We start from the raw sequence: 21,240 nt of genomic DNA on the forward strand, positions 1-21,240 counted from the left end.
CGCCCACATGTTGCGCGGACTGTTAGAGACTTCTGTTCAGCACAACGCATGCAACTTCTTCCTTGGCCTGCTTATTCGCCGGATATGTCGCCTATTGAGCACGTGTGGGATATGGTTGGTCGGCGTCTCACTCGTGATCCGCGTCCTGCAGTTTCCAAAGACGAACTTTGGTTGCGCATACAAGCGATATGGAATTCTCTTCCTCAAGCAGATATTCAACATCTGTTTGACTCCATGCCACGTCGTATAGCAGCACTTATTGCAGCGCGTGGTGGCTGCACCAAATACTGATTTCGGACGCTTAATTTGTTTCTTTTGTTTTGAAAATTTCATCATTTATTTGTATCAGTACAAGTCGTTTCTGCATTAAATTTCATTTGATTCTGATGATTCTTTCATGGTGTTGCATTTTCTACAAACAGCAGTTTATTTTAAATAACACAATTTAATTATGTATCACTTTTAATGTTTTACGCATTAAGTAAATTTTATGAATAAATATAAATTGATAAATTATTTATTTACAAAAAAAAAATATCATTTAATATCAATAAGAATGTGCACACGATGTTTGTAAATATAGAAATATTTTCTTAGATTACTACATTTAGAACTTAAACTTAGGGAAACTTGGAAAACTTAGTTCGTTTCGAACCGTCTTTCTCCCCCCCCCCCCCCTGTTAATTCGTTTAACAAAACAATAATGAAGATAAACAAATTTGTGAAAGGTCAGATTAAAAGATAAATTATTTTGTGAAGGATCCGTTTTATGAAAATATATTTCGTGAAGGGTCAGTTAACGAATCCAAATTTCTTCTAAGCAGACACATAGCATTTAAAATCAGATATTTTTAATACAATATTATTTATTACAACAACTAAATCTCGAAATGAAAACAGGCATTTAGTAACCCCTTTTGAAGAGTCCAACTCGTGTGATTTCGCAGTCAGTAGTTACTGCGACAGATTTCACGATTTTTTTTCTTAATGTGATGCTGAATTACTAAATGCGGAAAAGGAAATAATTAGTGCGTTATGTTCCTACAAAATGTGAGAATAACGCCCATAACATTCGAATAAAAAAATACTGCATATTCAATTTAAAAAAATTATTTTAATTGATCTGACTTTTTTCCTTTATTTTTTTGAAAATCAAGCTTCTGTTACTTTAAATTAGTAACATGTATATTTGTTATTTTTAAGCATACCTTGCAGAAAGATATTAGCATTAATGAGAAGAAAGCCCGAAAAAATTCTGTCACAGAGGCAGCACTTCTGATAGAAAGAAAGATTGCAGACAGATTTTTTCTTTAAAAAATTTTTTTTTGTTGTCCATATCTGAGTAAGACCCTAAATAGTACAAAGACCCTACAAATTGAATAATTTACAATTACATAACATCTTAATTTCTATTTTTTAGCAAAATATATTAATTTACCAGAAACAATTTGTTTTTCCAGATTCATTAACTGAACTTTTTCCCTCTCCTTGTTCCTTCTTATTTATTTCTTAGAATCTTATTCTACACATCCAATTCAGTAGCTTTTGGGATATCCTGTCAGGTCAAATTTTTACAAAATGAAGTCGCAATTTAAGGAAATGTTCAGTCACTGGAACAACTTCACTTCTGTTTAATAAACCCTGTGACTGGTATAAAGTAACTTAATTTGAAATCTATTGTGAAGTGTAACAATTGAAAAACTGTTACCAAAAAAAAAAATTTAAAAAAAAAAATTTTTTTATGATTTTTTTTTTTAAAATCGACTTTAGTTTCAGTTATTTTCAAGTAATTGCACTAAAAGCATCTGTAATAATCAGATAACCAAGGGAACAATCTTAAAGATAATTATCTAGCAATCTGCTATTATATTAAAAATAACACTTAAATTTGCATTCAAGTGTTATGTTTCGAAGAATGAATGTATTTACTCTATTGTTTTTAATAGGGTGACCTGGGGTAATTCCTGATCAAAAAACGCAAACATCTATTTTGTGAAAAAACTATTCAAAATAGAATTTTAATATTTACTGGAAGTTTGAGGCTATATGAGATGAGTCTAATGCCACCTATATGCCAATTAAAATATACTTTATAGTTGTTCCACTTAATAAATATGAACAGTTATTTAAGAAAAGACAATTAGGTACTTATAAGCTATTTTATATACTATTTATAAGAAGAAATGACAATGATCAGGAATTACCCCAGTGGTCAATAATTACCCCATGTGTAAGGGGCAACATTTGATACAGTTTCCTATAATCAATTATAATGTTTACAGTAGATGTGAAACAATTAAACAAAAGCTTACACTACTTTTATATTAAAGAAAAAGAAAGTGACTCAAAATATTTCCTATTAGGAGAAGAAGGGGGATCTTTGCAGAAATGTGTACATTTTGAAACCCATCTTTGAAATGGCAAATACAGAAAGCAGTTTAAAAGATACTTATTTTGTTAGATTAAACAAAAAATTATTATTAAGTAAATGTAGTTATACTTTAGTAAAGTGTACAAGCATTCTTGTCCATGTCTTAAATTTAAAAAAAAAAATTTTTTTGAAATAAAACTTAGGTGATCATTATTTACCCCAGAAACAGAGTGATCGTGAATTACCCTGGGTCACCCTACACAATCCTTGACAACCAACTAGCCTCACCCTCCCTTACTTCTCTTTTGAAAGTGCTTTATAACTATCAAGATAAAGTAATTTTATGTACATAATTTAAATTAAAACATTATTATAAATCTACAATTTAAACAAAATAGGATCAAATGTCAGAAAAGAAAGAAAAAACTCAGTTTTCAACTTTAAATTCTATAAAACATCCAGCAATTAAAACAAAAATATTTACACAAAATAATATTAACTATAATTTTGATGAACCTTTAAAGAAGAAAAGTTTTAATATTAAGTTCGGAATATAACATCCTTGAATTACTTACCACTCTTAGGCAAATTTTGTATTATCTCTACCGCAGAATTGAAGCGATCAACAACAGGACTGATATCCATTGCTTATATAAGTCAAAGTTTCAAGTCATTTAAATTATAATTTTCAGTATATCGTTAGATGAAATGAAGAAGTAAACTACACAAACTGCGATCAGTCATTCCACCTCGTTTATCACTCACAAATCTTAAGACGACGAAAACACTACACAACTTACTTTTGGTTTTTGACTATTTGATAAAAAATACTGTGTAGTCAGCTTTATTACTACTGAACCAAAACTTCAAACATTACTTTCTATGAAGCCGACCAAATCACCTCAAACACATTTGATTGGTTGATTTAGGACTACTCGGTAATCCAGATTTGGCTTAAACGCATTATTTTGGTGAAAACGGTATTTCTGAATTTAATATTGTATAGAATAACTACGTTAAAACAGTAATAAAAACTTATATTTAATCTGTAAAATATTATGATGAATCATTCGAGAAGTAAACTTTATGACTATCAACAACTGTTTTACCCTTCTTGTCTATAATAATTTGTGTATAAATAATGCCTACGGCTATGTAATTAAACAGTTCGTTCCGATTAAACCATTGAATCCGACTATCGATTTATTTGTTTGTAATATTATATTTACAAACTAAGAATAAGCTGAAGAGTTCCGATTCGAAGCGAAATCGTTCTTTTACTTCAGCCATCTCATTTAATAATGATTGTTACAACCCTTTTGATAAGGAATTTGGCGATAATATTTATCGAAAAATGGAAGCATAGGCCTGTCTATTTTTGATCATCTGAAGAATAACAAAAATACATTGAACAGTAGAGCTTGTTAAATTATTCAAAATTATTGATTATTCATTAATAATTACTCTTTTTATGTGGCCCTTTGAAGTTGTGACACGTGTATCATAGCTAAGTTTGATGTGATTTCATAAACTCTCACTAGTTCTTTTCTGTATTCCCGTTAATTTATATTACGGTACTTGTTTGTTTTTTAGTAAATACTTTTTAAGTTGATTCTTATAATTTATTAGGCTAGTAGTATAATTTTAATTAGTGAACAATTTAAATTTATTTTTGTACCTTTTAGTTTTTAAAATGTGAGAGTTCATTTTTAGTATATTATAAGTCATATGATTTTAAATAGTATTTTCTTTTGCAGATGAATTCCTTTATCAAGTACATCCTCTATTTCTTGTTTGTTCTTTTTCTGTTTTATTCATTTATTCCCACTGTATCCAGTGAAGATGCCAAAACTGCAAAAAAAATTACTAAACTTCAAATTGGGGTGAAAAAGAGAGTTGAATCCTGTGAAATAAAATCTAGAAAAGGAGATGTCTTGCATATGCATTATAAAGTAAGTTTTTTCACTCTTGTCTTTGATAGGGAGAGGAAATTGCATCGTTTTATTTCCTAAGTTGCCTCTTAAATTTTATTTTGGCTGTTGCAATACTTGTAGATGTTTGCTATGAGTTATACCTTTTAAGATGGTCTCTTTCTGTGATGTTTTTTTTTTTTTTTTTTTGTAAGCTTCTCGTTGACAGCTTCCTTAGAGATTATTCTGCCACAGATCAAGATACGGAAATCTTCCTTGTGATATAAATAAAAAGCAATAAATTAATATTATGATAATTTCAGTCATTTAATGAAATTATTAATTTTTACATTTATATACCATCTTTTAAGTATTTTGAAGTAAATTTAAAAGTTAGGATTGCATTCTAAACAAATAAGTGATCTGATATGTGACCATGCTTCTGGACCAGTGGTTACCAACTGGCGACCCAAGGGTCGCATCCGTCTAACGAAGCCTTTTTTGTGGCCCTCTTACTAAAATATATTAGTTGTCATTTGTTGCGGACAATTTTCATAAAAAATCTATATGGGTTTAAAATACTTTCCTTCGTTAAAAAAACCTTAATTTCTTAGTTTCTGTGAAATTTAGCATACCAACCGTACAAAACTATTATTTCTCAGGTTTTGCATCGAAGAAAATATTGATTCAAGAAAATATTTGTTATTTGTAATTCAATACTTTTGTTTTGTACAATTTGATAAAAATCTGACAGTAATATTTAATGTTCCTTCAAACATAAAAGCGTCCCAAATAAAATTACGAAAGTTGCGGCCCACCATTTGATTGGTGTTTTTAATTGCGGCCTCATGTAAGTTGGAAACCCCTGTTCTAGACCTATGGTGTGAAGAATTTAGAGTCAAATTCTCTATACAGGGCACAAAATTTCGCCGTGCCATTGACAACCAAATAATTAGAACTTGCATCTAAATTTTGTCATGTTAAATATAGTGTTTCAAACCTACTCTGGTAATAGTTTTCCCAAAGTTTAAAGTGGATAAAAGTAAAAAATGGTAAACAAGGGTGTTAGACTATACAAAGGAGATTAATGAAACATGAACTAAGATATACATCATATAAAGATTGAGATCTGTATCCCTGGAATGAAATTAAAGGGGGGTAGTCTGCATCTTGCATTAGGTGGTTTGGACACCAAACTGGTCAAAAACGTTCCATGTATCTCTAGCTTTATGTAATAACCAGGGTTGGGTTTTTGACGTCAAAAAGTGGTTTTTGACATGACAAGGGTATAATACTGGTTTAAACCGTCAAAAACCCGTCAAAAATGTCAAAAACTAAAGTTTGCCAAAAAAATATATAAACTTCAAAACTACCAACAGTTGCCATGCATTATATTGAAATTTAATTATACTATAGGTAATCAGCAGGTTTTAAAATATTTTTTAATTAAAATTAAGGTAAAACAACAGATTTAAAATCTCAGAAATTTATATTCAAATGCATGTGCAGAAAAATTTTGCACAAAATTTTTTTAAATATTTATATTTTGAAAAAAAAAATTTTTTTTTTGATACTTAAGAAAATTAAAAGTTTATTACTATGCATTTTTGACATATAAGGAACATATAACTAATATTTATAAGGAACTTACAAGTTATGTTGTATAAATACAAACTTGATACAAGTGTATGAAAAAAAATTTTAATGTTATACCGAATATCTTTATTATCCAGTATGTTAATTTGAATTTAAAAGTAGTTATATTTGTGAATAATGATAAATATAATTCATATTGTTTATTATATTTATTTATAATTATTACACTTATCATTTTAAAACAATTTTTACCTCTTAATTTTTTTCCCCCACTTGTATTAAGAATACAAATAATGCATATCTTGAAAGCAAGAAGTAATTATTCAACAGCTGAATATTTAGATATTCAACAAAACTATATAGTATTCAGCAAAATGAAATTCACAAGTATTTGGATAAACTAAATTTTCAGCATAGTAAATGAATAGGCTGAATATACTGTAAATCGACACTAACTACTCTGTGTATTTAACAGAAAGCACTTAAATTTGTATTGTCTTATGTTAAAAAGATTATTAAGAAGATTTAAAAGAATATTAAAAAGATTTTTCTTTAAAAGATGTCTAATGTACAAAACTGCTAATGTTTATCTTTAAAAATGTCTAATTTTTAGTATAATCTATACTATACACTAAATTTGGTTATAAATAAATTTCTTAATAATATCACTGCAGATTTTCAATAACACATGAAAATGAATACATAATATTACAAAAGATGTGAGCTTTCAAAAGTACAAGATTTTGGTTACTATTCAAAATATAAGTGTTTCTTCAAAATTTTAAATTTATTTTTTCTAGAACATATTTAGAAACACTATCCTTTATAAAAAATAGATAAATTTTATGCATTAATTAAATTTTACATATGAATATAGGTTTTTGACATTTTCGACATTTTTGACAGTGAGGTTTTTGACGTGACGGTTTAAACCATGGTTTAAACTGTCAAAAACTGTCACATGTCAAAAACCTGCCAACCCTGGTAATAACTAATAATAAGGGATAAAATGAAAAAAAAAATTATTTTCACTCGTAATTTTTTTCTCTTTCTAGTTAAATATTCATCTTCGGTTCTTTCTCTTTTCGGTACAAGATATGCAAAAAATAATTGAGTTGATTGGTTTTCATTGTCTTTGACCACTGAAAAAAAATATATGTTGGCATAGTTTGAATTCAATTTTTATAAAATTTAAATTAAATTTTTCTTTTGTTAGCCTAATTAGAGTTAAGTTAATTTGAATACTATTTTAAATTTTTTCTTGAGGATTTTTTAATAATAATAAATAATGTCAGCTCTTATTAACTTTGACTCTTCTTGCTGGTAATAAGCAAGTTGAAAAAATCATCAAACAGAAAAAGAGCTCAAGAAAAAATAAAGTTTCATTGAAGTTTATCGTTTCTGTTTAAATAGCAAGATATAGACAAATGTTTTTTGTTTTTTTTCCCTATATTAAACTCTAATGTCTTTATTAATGTTAATATAGAGAAAAATATGTTCACTCAAATATCTCTAATACCATAAATATATGCCTTTTATTAAACATATGTATTCTGTATGTTTGTCTAAATATTTTTCTTTTAAAAATATCAATAAAAATCAATATTGATTAAAGTGAATCGAAAATCACAATTATAAATTTCAAACGAAAATCTATGAAATAGGAAGCGTACAAATAGCCAATCGAGTAAAGATTTATTTATTTGTTGATATAGTTTAGAATAAATATTGTGAACTAATTGACATTATATAAGTTATTGTATAGTTATGTAATTATGTTATGAATTTTTCCTATTATATATTTCCTCATACTAGGGTACACTTGATGATGGAACTGAGTTCGACAACAGTTATAAGAGAGGAGAACCTTTATCATTCACCCTTGGATCTGGACAAGTTATTAGGGGTTGGGATCAAGGACTTTTAAAGTAAGATTATGTTTTAAACAATGTGTTGTTCAACATTATTTAGTACATAATTAAATGAGGTTTTTTTTTTGTTAAAAAGAGTAGGACAACAATGGTGAAACTTTTTGGGAAGTGGGTTGAATTTTGTCTATTATTTTATTAATTACTATCCTTTGTGTCACTTAGTCAGTGATAGATACTGCTTGCACAAATGTATATAAAAAGAAACTTTTTGTTTCAAGATGCACATTTTAAGGTAAAAATTTATTTACTGCACAGCATTTTAAAAAATTAGTGAAAAGTTCATGAAGCTTAAATTTGAATTTGCAGCAAAAAAATGAATATAGCTTATAAAGCTATCGCAATCGTAAAATTTGAATTTTTAAAAAAATCAGACTGTGATATAAGTCTTTATTTTTTTCCTTCAACTTGAATATGGTCAATAATTTTTGTTTATATTTGTCTTTGGTTTATTGCTTTCATACTAATGTGTAATGATATTTGTTTGTATTATGAAAAGAGTTGTCTTCTTTTTTAACTGTTTTAGTTAAGCTTTTTTGTATGTAATAGGTACTTTAAAATGGTTATGGTAAAGAAAAGTTAAACTATTAAAAAAGTGGTAATTTTTTTTTAATTAAATGTTAAATGAATATTTTCTATGTTAGCTACTACCTGATTTTTAAAAAGAATAAAAAACATTTGCTTAATGTGAAAACAGTCTGGTTTCAGATTGCAAGCTTTCTCATTGAATTCTTCATATTCGTGAGACGTATTTGTCACGCTACGTTAAAATGAGTTCATATAATTAAGGGCAAAAGAGATTTCTATCAGATACTTTTGAATGTATTTCTAACATAATTGAAATATTTTTTTATCGTTTGCTTTTAATAAACCGAAAAATAATTAGGTTAATGAGAAGGTAAGAAAAAAAGCAGTACGGACAATAAAAAAAACCTAGTGATAAATCTTTTTGCTTTATTGCAACACTAGGTAGGTCTAGCCTTTTTTTTTTTTTCCACTATGAGTTTATGGTTTATTCTTCTCTTTATGGTTGATATTTCTTGTATGGTTTATACATCTCTCTTGTTTTAAAACTTAAATATTATAATTTATATTTTCAGAATGTGTGAGGGAGAGAAAAGGAAATTAGTCATTCCTCCTGACTTAGGATATGGATCAGCTGGTGCTCCACCTACAATACCAGGTATACATAAATTAGATAGAAGGTGTTCCTTCCCAAGTGGCGTGATACCTACATTAAATGTTAAATTTTAGAAAATTGGTAAAATCAATACGCTTTGTGCTTAATATTGATGGGATTACCATTGAGTTATTTGAACTAGTAACAATATAAAATTACTTAAAAATGATTTAAATTTTTTTTTAATAATATTGTGAAAATAATATTAACATAAAATTGTGTGTTTACAGAGCAGCACTTTATCAGGGGACACACTGTCTGCAAACACACAGGAGCCTTTCTGTTGTTATTGGCAAAGCCAAAACTAACAGTGCCCCGCTGCCATCTGTCCATAAAATCCCAAAAAAAAAAAACTTTTTTTGAAAATGAAAACAAAATCCCAATAAATATAATAATATAAAATATCCCAATAAATATAACTGGCCCATTGAAGGATTTTTCGAATGGAAATGTAGAATTTTATATAATTTTAAATTGATTTTTTTAAAAAACAACACGAAATACCAAGGTTTTTATTTAAATTCTAATATTGTTAAATCTATAGAGGTTTTGAGAAGGAACTTTATTATTTGTGTGGTTGATAAAGCTTCAAATAATTTTGGCTTTATGTGCAAAAAATTCTTTAAAAATATAATTGGTACTGAATATGATAATAATGATACTTTTGTTAAGATTAACAACTCTAAGAAAGAAATTGACAATAGAATTTTGGCTCTTTACAAAAGAATTGGATTAAAACCAAATTGTTTAAATTTCCCATATTTATTTCCGACCATTAAATTTCATAAAACACCTGTTAAATTTAGATTTGTTACATGCTGCACAGGGTGTCATAATTCTGTTTTTGGTAAACGTTTTTTTAAATATTTAAGCATTATTTTAAACAAAATTATTTCTAATGATAAACATTTTATCATTAATAACAACCAAGAAGTTATTAAATATTTAAACAACACTAATGTTAATACAATTCTTACCTGTGATTTTGAAAATCTTTTTACTAGTATTCCTCACAATAATTTAAAAAATATTTGTATTGAAATTTTTGATCATTATTTGTTTAATGAAGGTATTGACAAGAAAGATTGGATTAATTTATGCAATGTCAACATTTTTGAAAATTATCTTTTTAATGGTATTAGCTTTTATAGGCAAGTTAAGGGTATCTCGATGGGTAATAGTTATTCAAGTGCATTTGCTAATATTTTCCTTCATTTTTATGAACATAAATTTTTACAGAATAATTTTTTTGAAAGGTTTTAGGTTTATTGATGATTTGATCATCTTTGATTGTTGTGATTTTGATTTGATTGATAGCATTTATCCTGAAGAACTGAGTTTAATTAAAACCAATTCACCTGACTCTCATGCTTATTTTTTAGATCTTGATATAAATATTTCTAATAACAATATTCTCATAGGGGTTTATGATAAAAAGAAGGATTTCAAATGTAATGTTGTTAACCTTACACATTTTTATTCCAACATTTATTATAAAATTTTCAAAAATATTGTATTTGGTCAAGTAAGGAGGTTTAAATTTATTTGTAATAACCGTAATGATTTTTTGACCGCTATTGAGGTATTAAAAAACAGTTTAAAGAAAAATAAATTTCCTTTCAACTTTAATAATTTTGATGTTATGATTCAGGAAATTTTAAACAAATTCTATTAACTTGGCCGATATTGAAGCCCGTCTAAGAAGGCCTGGACGGTGAAAAATTTGGTATTCATTTTCAATATTTATTGGGCTTTTGTTTTCATTTTCAAAAAATGTTTTTTTTTTTTTTTTTTTTTTTTTTTTTTTTTTTTTTGAGATTTTATGGACAGATGGCAGCGGGGCACTGTTAGTTTTGGCTTTGCCACTATCAACAGAAAGGCTCCTGTGTGTTTGCAGACAGTGTGTCCCCTGATGAAGTGCTGTTCTGTAAACACACAATTTTATGTTAATATTATTTTCACAATATTATTAAAAAAAAATTTAAATCATTTTTAAGTAATTTTATATTGTTACTAGTTTATATAATTTGAATTTGGTTTTAGCTGACTTGTGCGCTGTTCCAATTTGAATTAGTGTAGTAATGGTTATTTATTTTTCCTACCTCCTGTTTAATATTTTTAACTTAAGAATTTGAATTTATATTTGCATTGAGTTATTTGGTAATAAAGCTTTGTCATATTTTGCAAAATATTAACGGAATGGATTTTACCTCCTACCCTTCTGTAAGAATTGCTTTCGTGCACTTTACAAAATATTGACAAAAGAATATTTATTATTTAGATTTAATAAAAGTGATTTTGTGTACTATTGACAAAGCAAATGTACTGTTCAAATTTCAGTACATATTTATTCAAGCAAATTTTCTGTTTTTTCGCTAACCACTTTTTTCTATAATTTAGTTTTTTAACCTACCTAGGTTTTGAAGTACTGTTGAGGTAAATAATATGTAAAAATAACCTACACATTTTTACCTAGTGAAGGTGGTTGGTAAAATGTTCATAAAAGAAGCTTATTTGTTTACGTAAATTTTAAATTTTTTGAATAACCGTTTTTTGCTATAATTCTGCATTTAAGTTTCATGTAAATTTTACAAATGCTTAATAAGATTTGAAGAAGAGATATTGTGACTTAAAATTGATGGTTCTCTGCTACCTGCGATAGTCATTGTATCTTTGTATGTATTTTTAGAATCCTTGGCTAAAAGTAACACGAAGTAACACGATGAGTGGCAAATTAGCAGTGATAAAGAATGTAAAAATATGGATGGAAAAAAAAACATTAAATCCAGTTTGATCACTGGATAAAGGGTTTCTAATACTTGTTTCTCTGAATTTGAAACAGTTTTTAATGTCTTGTTCACTTAATTACCTAAGCAAAGATTTTTTAAGTCTAGAGAGCATTTAAAAAAATTTTCCTGGTTCAAATTTTAAATTATGCCCCCTTAATGTGTTTTTAACTTTATTCTTGACAAGGGATTTAAGAAGAAAAACTGAGACTACTGAGCACTCTGCATAGACTTAATCAGTGTTCTCCCTAAGCGTTTTTTAAAGGGCGGCCTGTTCTGCTTGCCCTTTGATCCTGATAAATGTGCCCATTTTGTAAAAATAAGCCGCCGACCCTTGAAAACACTGCCTTTTTATAAGTTTTTTTTTTCAGAGGAGTGTTATTAATAAATTTTTTAAGTGATTTTAAAACTATTTGTTAAATAAGTACTTTTTTTTAAAAAAAAAAAAATTGCTCCTTTAAATATTTATTTTCTTATAATTTTCAATTCCAATTATATTTAATAACTGTTGTTGAACAAGCAACCCAATTTTGAGTTAACAACTACTAATGTTCAATTACGTAATCTTGAACCCAATCCAGAAGACAGGGGAATTCCTGAATCAAGTATTGGGAGAAATATGTCTTCGTGGAGGACTGCTTGATGGAACTAACCCGCATTTGTGCTACATGAAGAGCAAGACAGCAAGAGGACTCTAACCCATGATTCTTCGACCACAGAGAATATGTTACGTCAGCACTGTGGGTGGTTGCAAGCCTGATGTGGAATTCGTATTGACTTGCAATCGCTGGGAATCTAATCCAGTCCACCTCATTGGAAGGCGAACGCTCTATCCCCTGAGCAAATGCAGCTCAGTTCAAATTATAGAAAAAAGCTTTCAAGCAGTTTTTCAATTAATCATTTTTTGTTAGTTTACTTCTTCTGAAAAGAAATATGCACGGAGATTGCCTTTTAGCGTATACCTTTAATTATTTTTATAAACAACACATTTTTCTCATATTTTGATAATGAGATACCTGCTCCTGAGTCACCTGCCCTTTTTTTTATTCCTATGGAGTTAAGCTTTAGTTTAAATGAAGCTATCAAATTGAATACTGCTATGTGGCTTTAATTAGAACTAATCTATTTTGGGCCCCTTAAAATTTTAAAAAAAAAAAAAAACAGATCCTAATCCTGAATTAACAATTTTTTGAGGAAGCTTGAAATTTTTAACAGCTACCAACATTAAAAAAAATAAATGTTAATTTTTCTATGCATTCGTCACCACATAAAATCACTTGAATATATTTTATGTCAAAAATTTGGGGGGGAGGGGGTTATAGCCCATTCTTTAACAATTTTGTATCATAAATTTGAATAACAATCCATTTTTGCACAGCTTTTTTTTTCATCTGTCATATTATATAGAAATTTTTAATGGTTTCTGTGTTTTCAAATTAGGAAATATATGCAGAAATTTTTTTAAATGTTTGTTTTTGTGTAAATTGAATGTAATAGTGCTTATGATATTATGAATGTGGTCATTTCTCCAAGTGCACCAACTTTTTTAGAGGCGCTTAAGGAAATGTATGAAATATCTTGTTAAATATAATTATTAGAGCCCGGATTTTGATGACCTAAAAAATCTCTACTAATGCCCTTAAGAAGTGCAAAAAATGCCCTTAAAAAGGGCAAAAAATGCCCTTAAGAATCCAAAAATTGAGCAAAAAATGCCTTAAAGAAAGTAAAAATATTGAATTAAAAAAATGTTTTGCTCTTTAAAATTATTATGAGTCCAATACTTGTTCTACGTTCATTAAAGTTTGAAAAATTCGTTTTATATCCTAAAATAGCAAAAAAAGGAAAATATATTGATACCAAAATATTTTTATTTTGTATAGAAACTTTAATGGATATAAAAACTTCCATCTCATAATATTACTAAATATCAGAATTACATTGGATTATTAAATCTTTCTTGATAATTTGAAATGTAAACGAGTGTCTCTTGTCTGAAAGTAAATTTTCATTCCTGCAGAAGCTTCTTTCAACGTCTACTGATGTTATAGGTGCGTACTTGAAAAAGACGGTCTCACTTACTGACAATTCTTCTTCAATTTGAAAAGATTTTGCTTCACCTGTTAATATTCTATAGATTTTCTTCATTGTTTGGAAGCCAGTGTAATAATGAAAATTGATAAAAAATAATAAAAATTAGAAAAAATTAATCAAAAAACTTTAAAAAATGCATTAAAATGCAAAATACGCCCCAAAATTTAAAGAAAATTGCCCTATAAATCTTAAAAAAATGCTCTAAAAGACAAAAAATGTCCAAAAATGCAAATGTCATCAAAATCTGGGCCTTAATAATTATGAAGGTCAGTTATATATCGATATAACGCTATATGGCATCAATGCTAGAAGTATTGATGAAGATAAATATTTTAAATGATAGCATTGTTATTGACTGCTCCAAAACAACCAATGATTTGCTTAAACAGCATTAAAAGAGTGAAATATTCAGTAAATATCTCTGATTTAAATGTTAATAAAAATAATTTAAAAATTTAATTGTTAGTGTGCCAATTTTGTAGATTTTTTGTCTCTGTAATAGTGAGGTATAGTTAAATTTACATGAAATCTATTTTAAAGTTTCTGTATTTATGAAAGTAATATATATGAACTATCTAAGAACAATAAAATTAGCTTTCATTATTATACTTTTTATTAAGTATCAAAACGAAGCTATATTTTAAGAAATATATGCACATAGCAACTCTAAGCTTGATTTTCTTTTAAATAAGTTAATATATAGTCATTTCTTTCATAACCTTCTCCTTATTTATTATGGGCTTTTATTTGTTGCTGTTATATCAGAATTTGTCTCCGTGTATTTAAGATGAAATTGATCTTCATTTTCTTTTAAAGTATAATTGTTATTAAATACTTGGTGTTTATAATTCTGAAATAGTAAACTTCTTCAATGAAATTTTTCTAAGTAAAGAATGAGGTGTCTGAATGTATATGAATGAATTTGAATGTATATTAGAATTTTAGTTTGTTGTTTGCTTTTTTTAAAAAAAGAAATTTGTTGTGTCTATACCAGGGTTGGAGTTTTTGCCGGCAAAAAGGGTTTTTTGCCAGGACAGTGGCAAAAACCTGGTAAAAACCGGCAAAAACTGGTAAAAACCGGCAAAAACCAAATTATCTAAATTGCTGATTAAATAATTACAAAATACTTGAAACAAATTTAAATCAATCATAAGGAATAATAATTTTGATACATTACATGAAAAAATTATTTTTAACATATTAATAATTAATATAAGGGTAATAATTTTTAAAAGATTGAAAGTTTTTGATCTCTTTTCATTTTAGAATCCTAAAATAAATGTTTTTTTTACAAATAAATAAATATTATTATTTTTATAATATTATTATTTATTATAAAAAATTTTATTTATTATTTGTACAATAATTAACTACACATGTTGATAGATATTTTATGCTTTAAATTATAGTTATATTAATTTAAAATAAGTTCATTTCACTTGAAAAAAGGGAATAATCACAAATTTTCCAATCAATAATGTTTTAAACTACTAAAATGATATATTATTACATTATCATTCAATTATGGAATAATAATTTTGTTAATTTTTTTGTAATTATTTATATTCATAGTATATATATCAATTTTGTATCAAAAATGTGTTTTTGTCCTCTCATCATGGAAAATATAGGTTTTTGCCAATTTGCTTGGCAAAAACCTGTTTTTGCCAGGACGGTTTTTACCGGTATTTACCATGGTTTTTTCCACCTGCGGCAAAATCTTGCCAACCCTGGTCTATACATTTCCAAAGCTCTCCTGATTTTTATTTTTAAAAAAAATTTACCCACAAGTTTTCTTTGGTTCACTATGAGGAGGGCTGCGGTATTTCAACCAAACCAAAAGAATGTTTTTTTTTTTTAAACTTTGCATAAACTTATACCATTTATTACTAAAAAAAGTCAGATTTTATTAGAACTAATATTCAAAAGTAATGGAAAAGACGTATAAAATTGTTAATTAAGTACTACATTGACATGATAGTATGTTTGAAGCAACGACTTTAACCTTACAATAATTAAAAAAATATTTTTCACTACTTGAAAATCAGCTTATTTTAATGCAGCATAAGTAGATAAAGAATATAAATAGAAAACAATTGTTTAATTGTAATTGTTAACAATTGTTTAACTTTTTAAACAAAAATATTAATTGTTTTGAACAAATCGTCTTCAGTCTTGCAGAAAATGCTAATTTTATGAAAAATTAACTCAATTTTAAAAAGTTATTAATTTGTATCAAATTAAAGAGCAATTAGAATGAATTAGAACAGGATTGAAATGGATTTGGAACAGTTTCAGACAAAAATGTCCAACTTTGAAGCAAATATCGAGTGACAATTACAACATTAAAGTCAAATAATATTTTATTAATTTTTAGAAAAAGTTCTCTTAAGAGGAAATAAAATTAATGAAATAACATATTTTTCTTATATTATTTTACTTAATAGTCATCAATAAAAATCTATTTTAATACATATATGTTAATTTTGAGTTATAAAATATTATAAACTCCAGGTTTTCATAAATAAAAGCTGTTTTTTTTTTTTTTTTTAACAGAAACCAGGTATAATAAGTTCTATCAGAATTTGTCTTTTGTATTTTAATTTTTTTGTTTTGGATTTTTTTAAAAAAATAAGCATCCTTAAGCTTCTTGTTTTATTTATTTTTATGAATGAATTAAAATGTAGTGCATTCATGTAATATACAAATGTGTTAAATTTTGTTTACAATGTGTACTTATATAAATTCATTATTTAGATGCTAATTATTGAAATACAGAAAAGGAAGTTCAGTTGGAAGGCATTGTGCATTAAAAGTTATATTTTGTACTACAAATTGTTTTTACTGTATAAATATGAGATGACGTTTTTCTCTTCTTATTATTTCACAACTAAATTGAAATAAAATTACATGCAGAAAAAAGAGACACGTTTAATATTATTATTACATTTTATATTTTTTTAAAAAATCTTTCTGCAAGCACTAATCAAAGTTTTAAAATAGTTATTTTTCTGTTTTACGTTTGATTAAAATCAGGGTTTAAGCTGGGTTTAACAGTTCTTTAGCAAAAGAAGAAGAAAAAAAAAAACTAATATCAGAAAATATTTGTAGAAAAAAGATAAAATGTCCTTATGCTTAAAAAATGAGACTTTGTGCACCATTTTAATTTTAGATGCTTTTTCATTTGTAAACTTAAAATTTAATTTCAAAAGCATCAGGAAAGTTGAAAAGCGTTCAGTGAGCAAAAATGTAGCCAATAAAATGAAAGTAAAAAAAGGAATGAATTATCTTTGATTATCTTTTAGTAATAAAGGAAAAGAACATTGGGAACAAGAGGAACAATGCACAAATTAAATGCATATATTGGGGTGATAATCTAATATATATAATACTCTTACGTGGCTCCCAAATTTTGGCTGTATTTCTTTTCCTTCGGTGGCAATGTTTGCTTTGTTTTGTTTACGTTTTGAAAACACCAAAGCATTCTGCCTATTAATGATGTGTTTCTGGTCTAATATATATAATTCTCTTACGTGGCTCCCAAATTTTGGCTGAAGTACTTTGTACAACTAAATAAGATTCTTTTCACAACACTTAAATATTTACTTTATTTTCTTCATTTATAGAGAAAACAGTCAGCAAAGAATTCTGTTAGGTTAAAAAGCATTTCGCTGAAAAAACAACGAATTCTAAAAGAAATAAAAATAAACAACTTAAAAAATAAAAATGCTGTTGCCAGCCATAGAATTTTTTGACAGTTAACTTAGCAACATAAATCAAAATGACATAGAAGTGCAACTAGATCAAAATTATGATACCTGAGCGCTTGACGTAACAGATCCTTCAATTCTATAAGTGATGTATCGCCAAATGCCCAAATTAACAATTGTGTTTTTAAAGAAATTCTATAAAGTTTTAAATAAACAACCTACTTCTACAACTGCTTCTTGAAGAACTTGGCTCCATTGATTAAAAATATTGTTTTAATTTTACAGTACTAACTTTACTTCTACTTTCATTATTGCTATGACCCTCTTTCATTACATTTTACAACTTCATGCTAAATTTGAGGACTTGTTTTGTGGTTGAATACTGACATTTAGAAATGTGTACATAAAAAATAATAATATTTAGAGGTTAAGATTTGCCTCAGAAAAATTTGAATTGTTGACATTGAATTTAACAATGGAAACAATCGTTTTTGTGAAAAATTGTTGACATCAAAACTAAAAATATTGTGTTTCAACCTAACAATACTACCTTAATTTATACTTTAGAATTGCCTCGCAGTTGGCGAGCGCCAGCGAGCAGGTGGCGAAGCCTCCTAGTTATATATATATAGTTGTGGAAATAAAATATTTGTACTAGACAGGGAAATTATTTGAAAGGGTGTTGGTTTTGTCTTCCTTTCTATTTTTCTGAATCTTCATTCTGAAAATAATTTTACTTTAAAGAAAATTTATATTTGCTTGATGCAAATTAAAGCTGAATTACATCTATTCATATATAAATGCATTTGTGTAGCATATTTCTATTTGTAAATGTTATTATTAAATTGTTATACAATATACTTTGCACCTATTTAAATGTTTATTTATTGATTTGTTTGTTTTTCAGGAGATGCTATATTAGTTTTTGAAGTGGAATTAGTGAGAATCGAACGAAAATCAGAACTATGATTTTTATATTGTGATTAATTATTCCTATTTTTTTACTGTGATTACTGAAATCTTAATTTTGAATACGTAGATATACTTATTTTGATAATGCCAGGCACTTACGCAAACTGAAACAATATTTAGTATTTGCCATAATGTTTCTGTAACTAGCTATAGCTCAAAATTCACTTTCAACTACTTGCAAGTTGGTGAAATTAAACCAATTTTCATTAAAGTTACAACAGATTAAAGTTGTAACTTATTGTAATACATTTAGTAGTTATGAAGTCATTTGAATCAAATTTAAATTTCATTTTACTTGGTAGTAAAATAAGTAATATTTAAAGAAAGCTAAGCTTTAACATTAAATGGTCTGTAATTATTGTGTTCACAAGGGTATTTATTCTCTAAGTGAAAATTGTATATCAAAAGCAGTATCAAAAATCACTGTATCAGGGGTGATTGTGAGCCCAAGTCTAAATTCCGGAAAATTTCTTGAGTAAAAAAAAAAAAAAAAAGTTGAAATCGAAAAATTAGAAAAAAATTTAAACAAGGTTTTTTTCCTTTTTCTCAATATTTCTTAGTTTACTTAAAATATATTTAAAATTTTACAGATACCTATGATGACTTGGAGAAGTAATTCAAATTTACAAATATGTCTTTCTTTCTTGAGTTTATGATTATAATAACTATTTACTGATAAAAAATGAATATTAATCTTGAATAAAAGCTTATAACGTAGCTCTCCTTACAAACAAATAAAATAAACTGCGTTTTTAAGTTCCACCTTCGAAAATTTGATTTCCGAAAACTTTTGTGATCAATGATTTTTTGAAACATCTGAACCTTCGCTCTCCGGAAACTTCCGGATCACGGTTAGCGAAATATCCGGAAATCCGGATTTTTTCCGGAGCACAATCAGCCCTGCTGTATGGAGTTATTTTGAAGAGGTGAAATCATTGTTACCCAAAGCCCTTCAAATATCCATCTTTTGTAAAATGAAACTAATTCTGTTTTTTTTTTTAAATTTCAGTGTAATTACTACTTCCCCAGTAATTGAAACATTAAAAGCTATTTAAGAGTGGCATAAAAGTTGAATTAAAACAATTATTAATAGCAGAAAAGATTGTGTGAAAAATACATGATAGTATCTTATTTTATGCATTACAAAGCGATGTGTGCAGTAAAAAGAAAACAACATTAGTATTAAAATAATATTTACAGCATGCAGTCCTAAAATTGGCTCACTTTCGCAGTCGGTAAACATAATAACTTATAAGATAAAACAATAAACTGAAATGCAGAATTTCATACTTTAAACGTATTCTGTTTATTCATAGTATATTTTTTACTATTTTCGTGCAATTACTCTATTTCTGATATAAATGTTTACCAGCAAGTAATATTTCCTCCATTCTTCAATATTTTAGCTTAATAGAAGATCATGTGATGTGAATCATTCCAAAACTTATTAATTTTTCAATTTAATTTTATTTTTCCATTTTATTGTTTAATGAATTTATCTGTCAAATTGTAGTCCTCACACTTTATTGTTGTTTCCACTTTGAAATGCATATCTAAAAAAGTGTCTCCCATTTCATTCCAATCTGTAAAAATTATCTTTTACTATCAAATTACTTAATATGCATTTTCCAACTTCTTGTATTGTTGTATAGCTTTTCAAATAATTATGAACTATTGTTTGTCAATTTCTTTTATTTTATAAAGCTAATTCAATTTAATCCGAAATTTATTGAATGAGAACAATATTTAATATTAGCCTCAAATTACATTTCTTTTTTATTATTTATTTGTGATCATATTTAATTGCATGCAACTTGAATAACATTAATATATTTATTTCTTTAGATTTGTCTTTCCTTTTTTTGTTACTTATTTAGAAATATTTTTATTCAATAAGTAAATTAATTACTACATAAATTTCATTTATGTTTGCATCGTTAAACGACGAAAGATACGTAAAAATATCATTTTAAGCACTGAATTTTGTAAAACTTAAATACAGCCATTTGCTCTTTAGAAATGTAAGATCAAAATGTTATTTATTGAAATCTACTTATTATTTCTTTTAATGGAAGTCAATAAAACATTTTATATGTGTGTTGTCACACTATTTCTGAATTTCTTTTTTAGTGTTGATGCGTCATATCCATTTATATAATGTCATCTTATTTTTAGTAATATTTTGAATACAGCTTATAAATTTTAATTTTGTTAGACTTAATAATTATGTTTCATTTTTTAAAACATAAAAGAATTAAATAAGATTAAGGCAAAATGTGCAGAGAAGCTAGTTGAGATCATGAAGCAATCTTAACTTATTTAAATTTATTACTATCTGTACTTTTTCGTATTGTAATACGAAAAAGTTCATATGTTAATAAAGCAAAAAATGGCACATTCTCTGTTGCAAGGGTGACATTAAGAAATAAAAATATATTTCTTTTAGTTGTTTGTGATGTTTTAAAAACCTTTTCTGAGCTTTTCTTTTTATCAAATAACCTCTCGGATTTTTTTTTTTGCGGCCGGCCCTGATTGCATTACTAACTGGTTGTAATATTTTCTGAATTTGTTGAAATTGTATCAACTGTTAACTACATTAATTGTTCAGCATAAAAAGTATTTAGCTAATTCAAACTTATGTAAAACAAACTCCATGATGTCATGCTTGAGAATTTGTATTTGCCCATGTAAATGGA

At 26.9% G+C, this 21,240-nt stretch overlaps 2 protein-coding genes across 2 annotated transcripts in view; one reads left to right on the plus strand and one right to left on the minus strand.

Moving 5' to 3' along the window:
• The window catches only part of LOC107438424 (acyl-CoA-binding domain-containing protein 5), a 47,985-nt gene extending 44,482 nt beyond the window's left edge, over positions 1–3,503 (minus strand). Inside the window, exon 1 of the mRNA XM_016050720.3 lies at positions 2,947–3,503. Within this exon, the coding sequence (XP_015906206.1) occupies positions 2,947–3,016 (70 nt within the window). The 5' untranslated portion in view covers positions 3,017–3,503. The remainder of the gene's footprint in view (positions 1–2,946) is intronic.
• Positions 3,504–3,677: 174 nt separating this feature from the next.
• Positions 3,678–20,654, plus strand: LOC107438425 (peptidyl-prolyl cis-trans isomerase FKBP2). The gene is made up of 5 exons (XM_016050723.4): positions 3,678–3,945; positions 4,129–4,323; positions 7,693–7,805; positions 8,906–8,988; positions 18,480–20,654. Exons 2-5 carry the CDS (start codon positions 4,129–4,131, stop codon positions 18,539–18,541), a joined length of 453 nt encoding a protein of 150 aa, XP_015906209.1. The 5' UTR covers positions 3,678–3,945; the 3' UTR covers positions 18,542–20,654.
• Positions 20,655–21,240: the final 586 nt, after the last annotated feature.

The sequence above is a fragment of the Parasteatoda tepidariorum genome, chromosome 8 (genome assembly GCF_043381705.1).
Source record: "Parasteatoda tepidariorum isolate YZ-2023 chromosome 8, CAS_Ptep_4.0, whole genome shotgun sequence".
In the NCBI taxonomy this organism is placed as follows: Eukaryota; Metazoa; Arthropoda; class Arachnida; order Araneae; family Theridiidae; genus Parasteatoda; species Parasteatoda tepidariorum.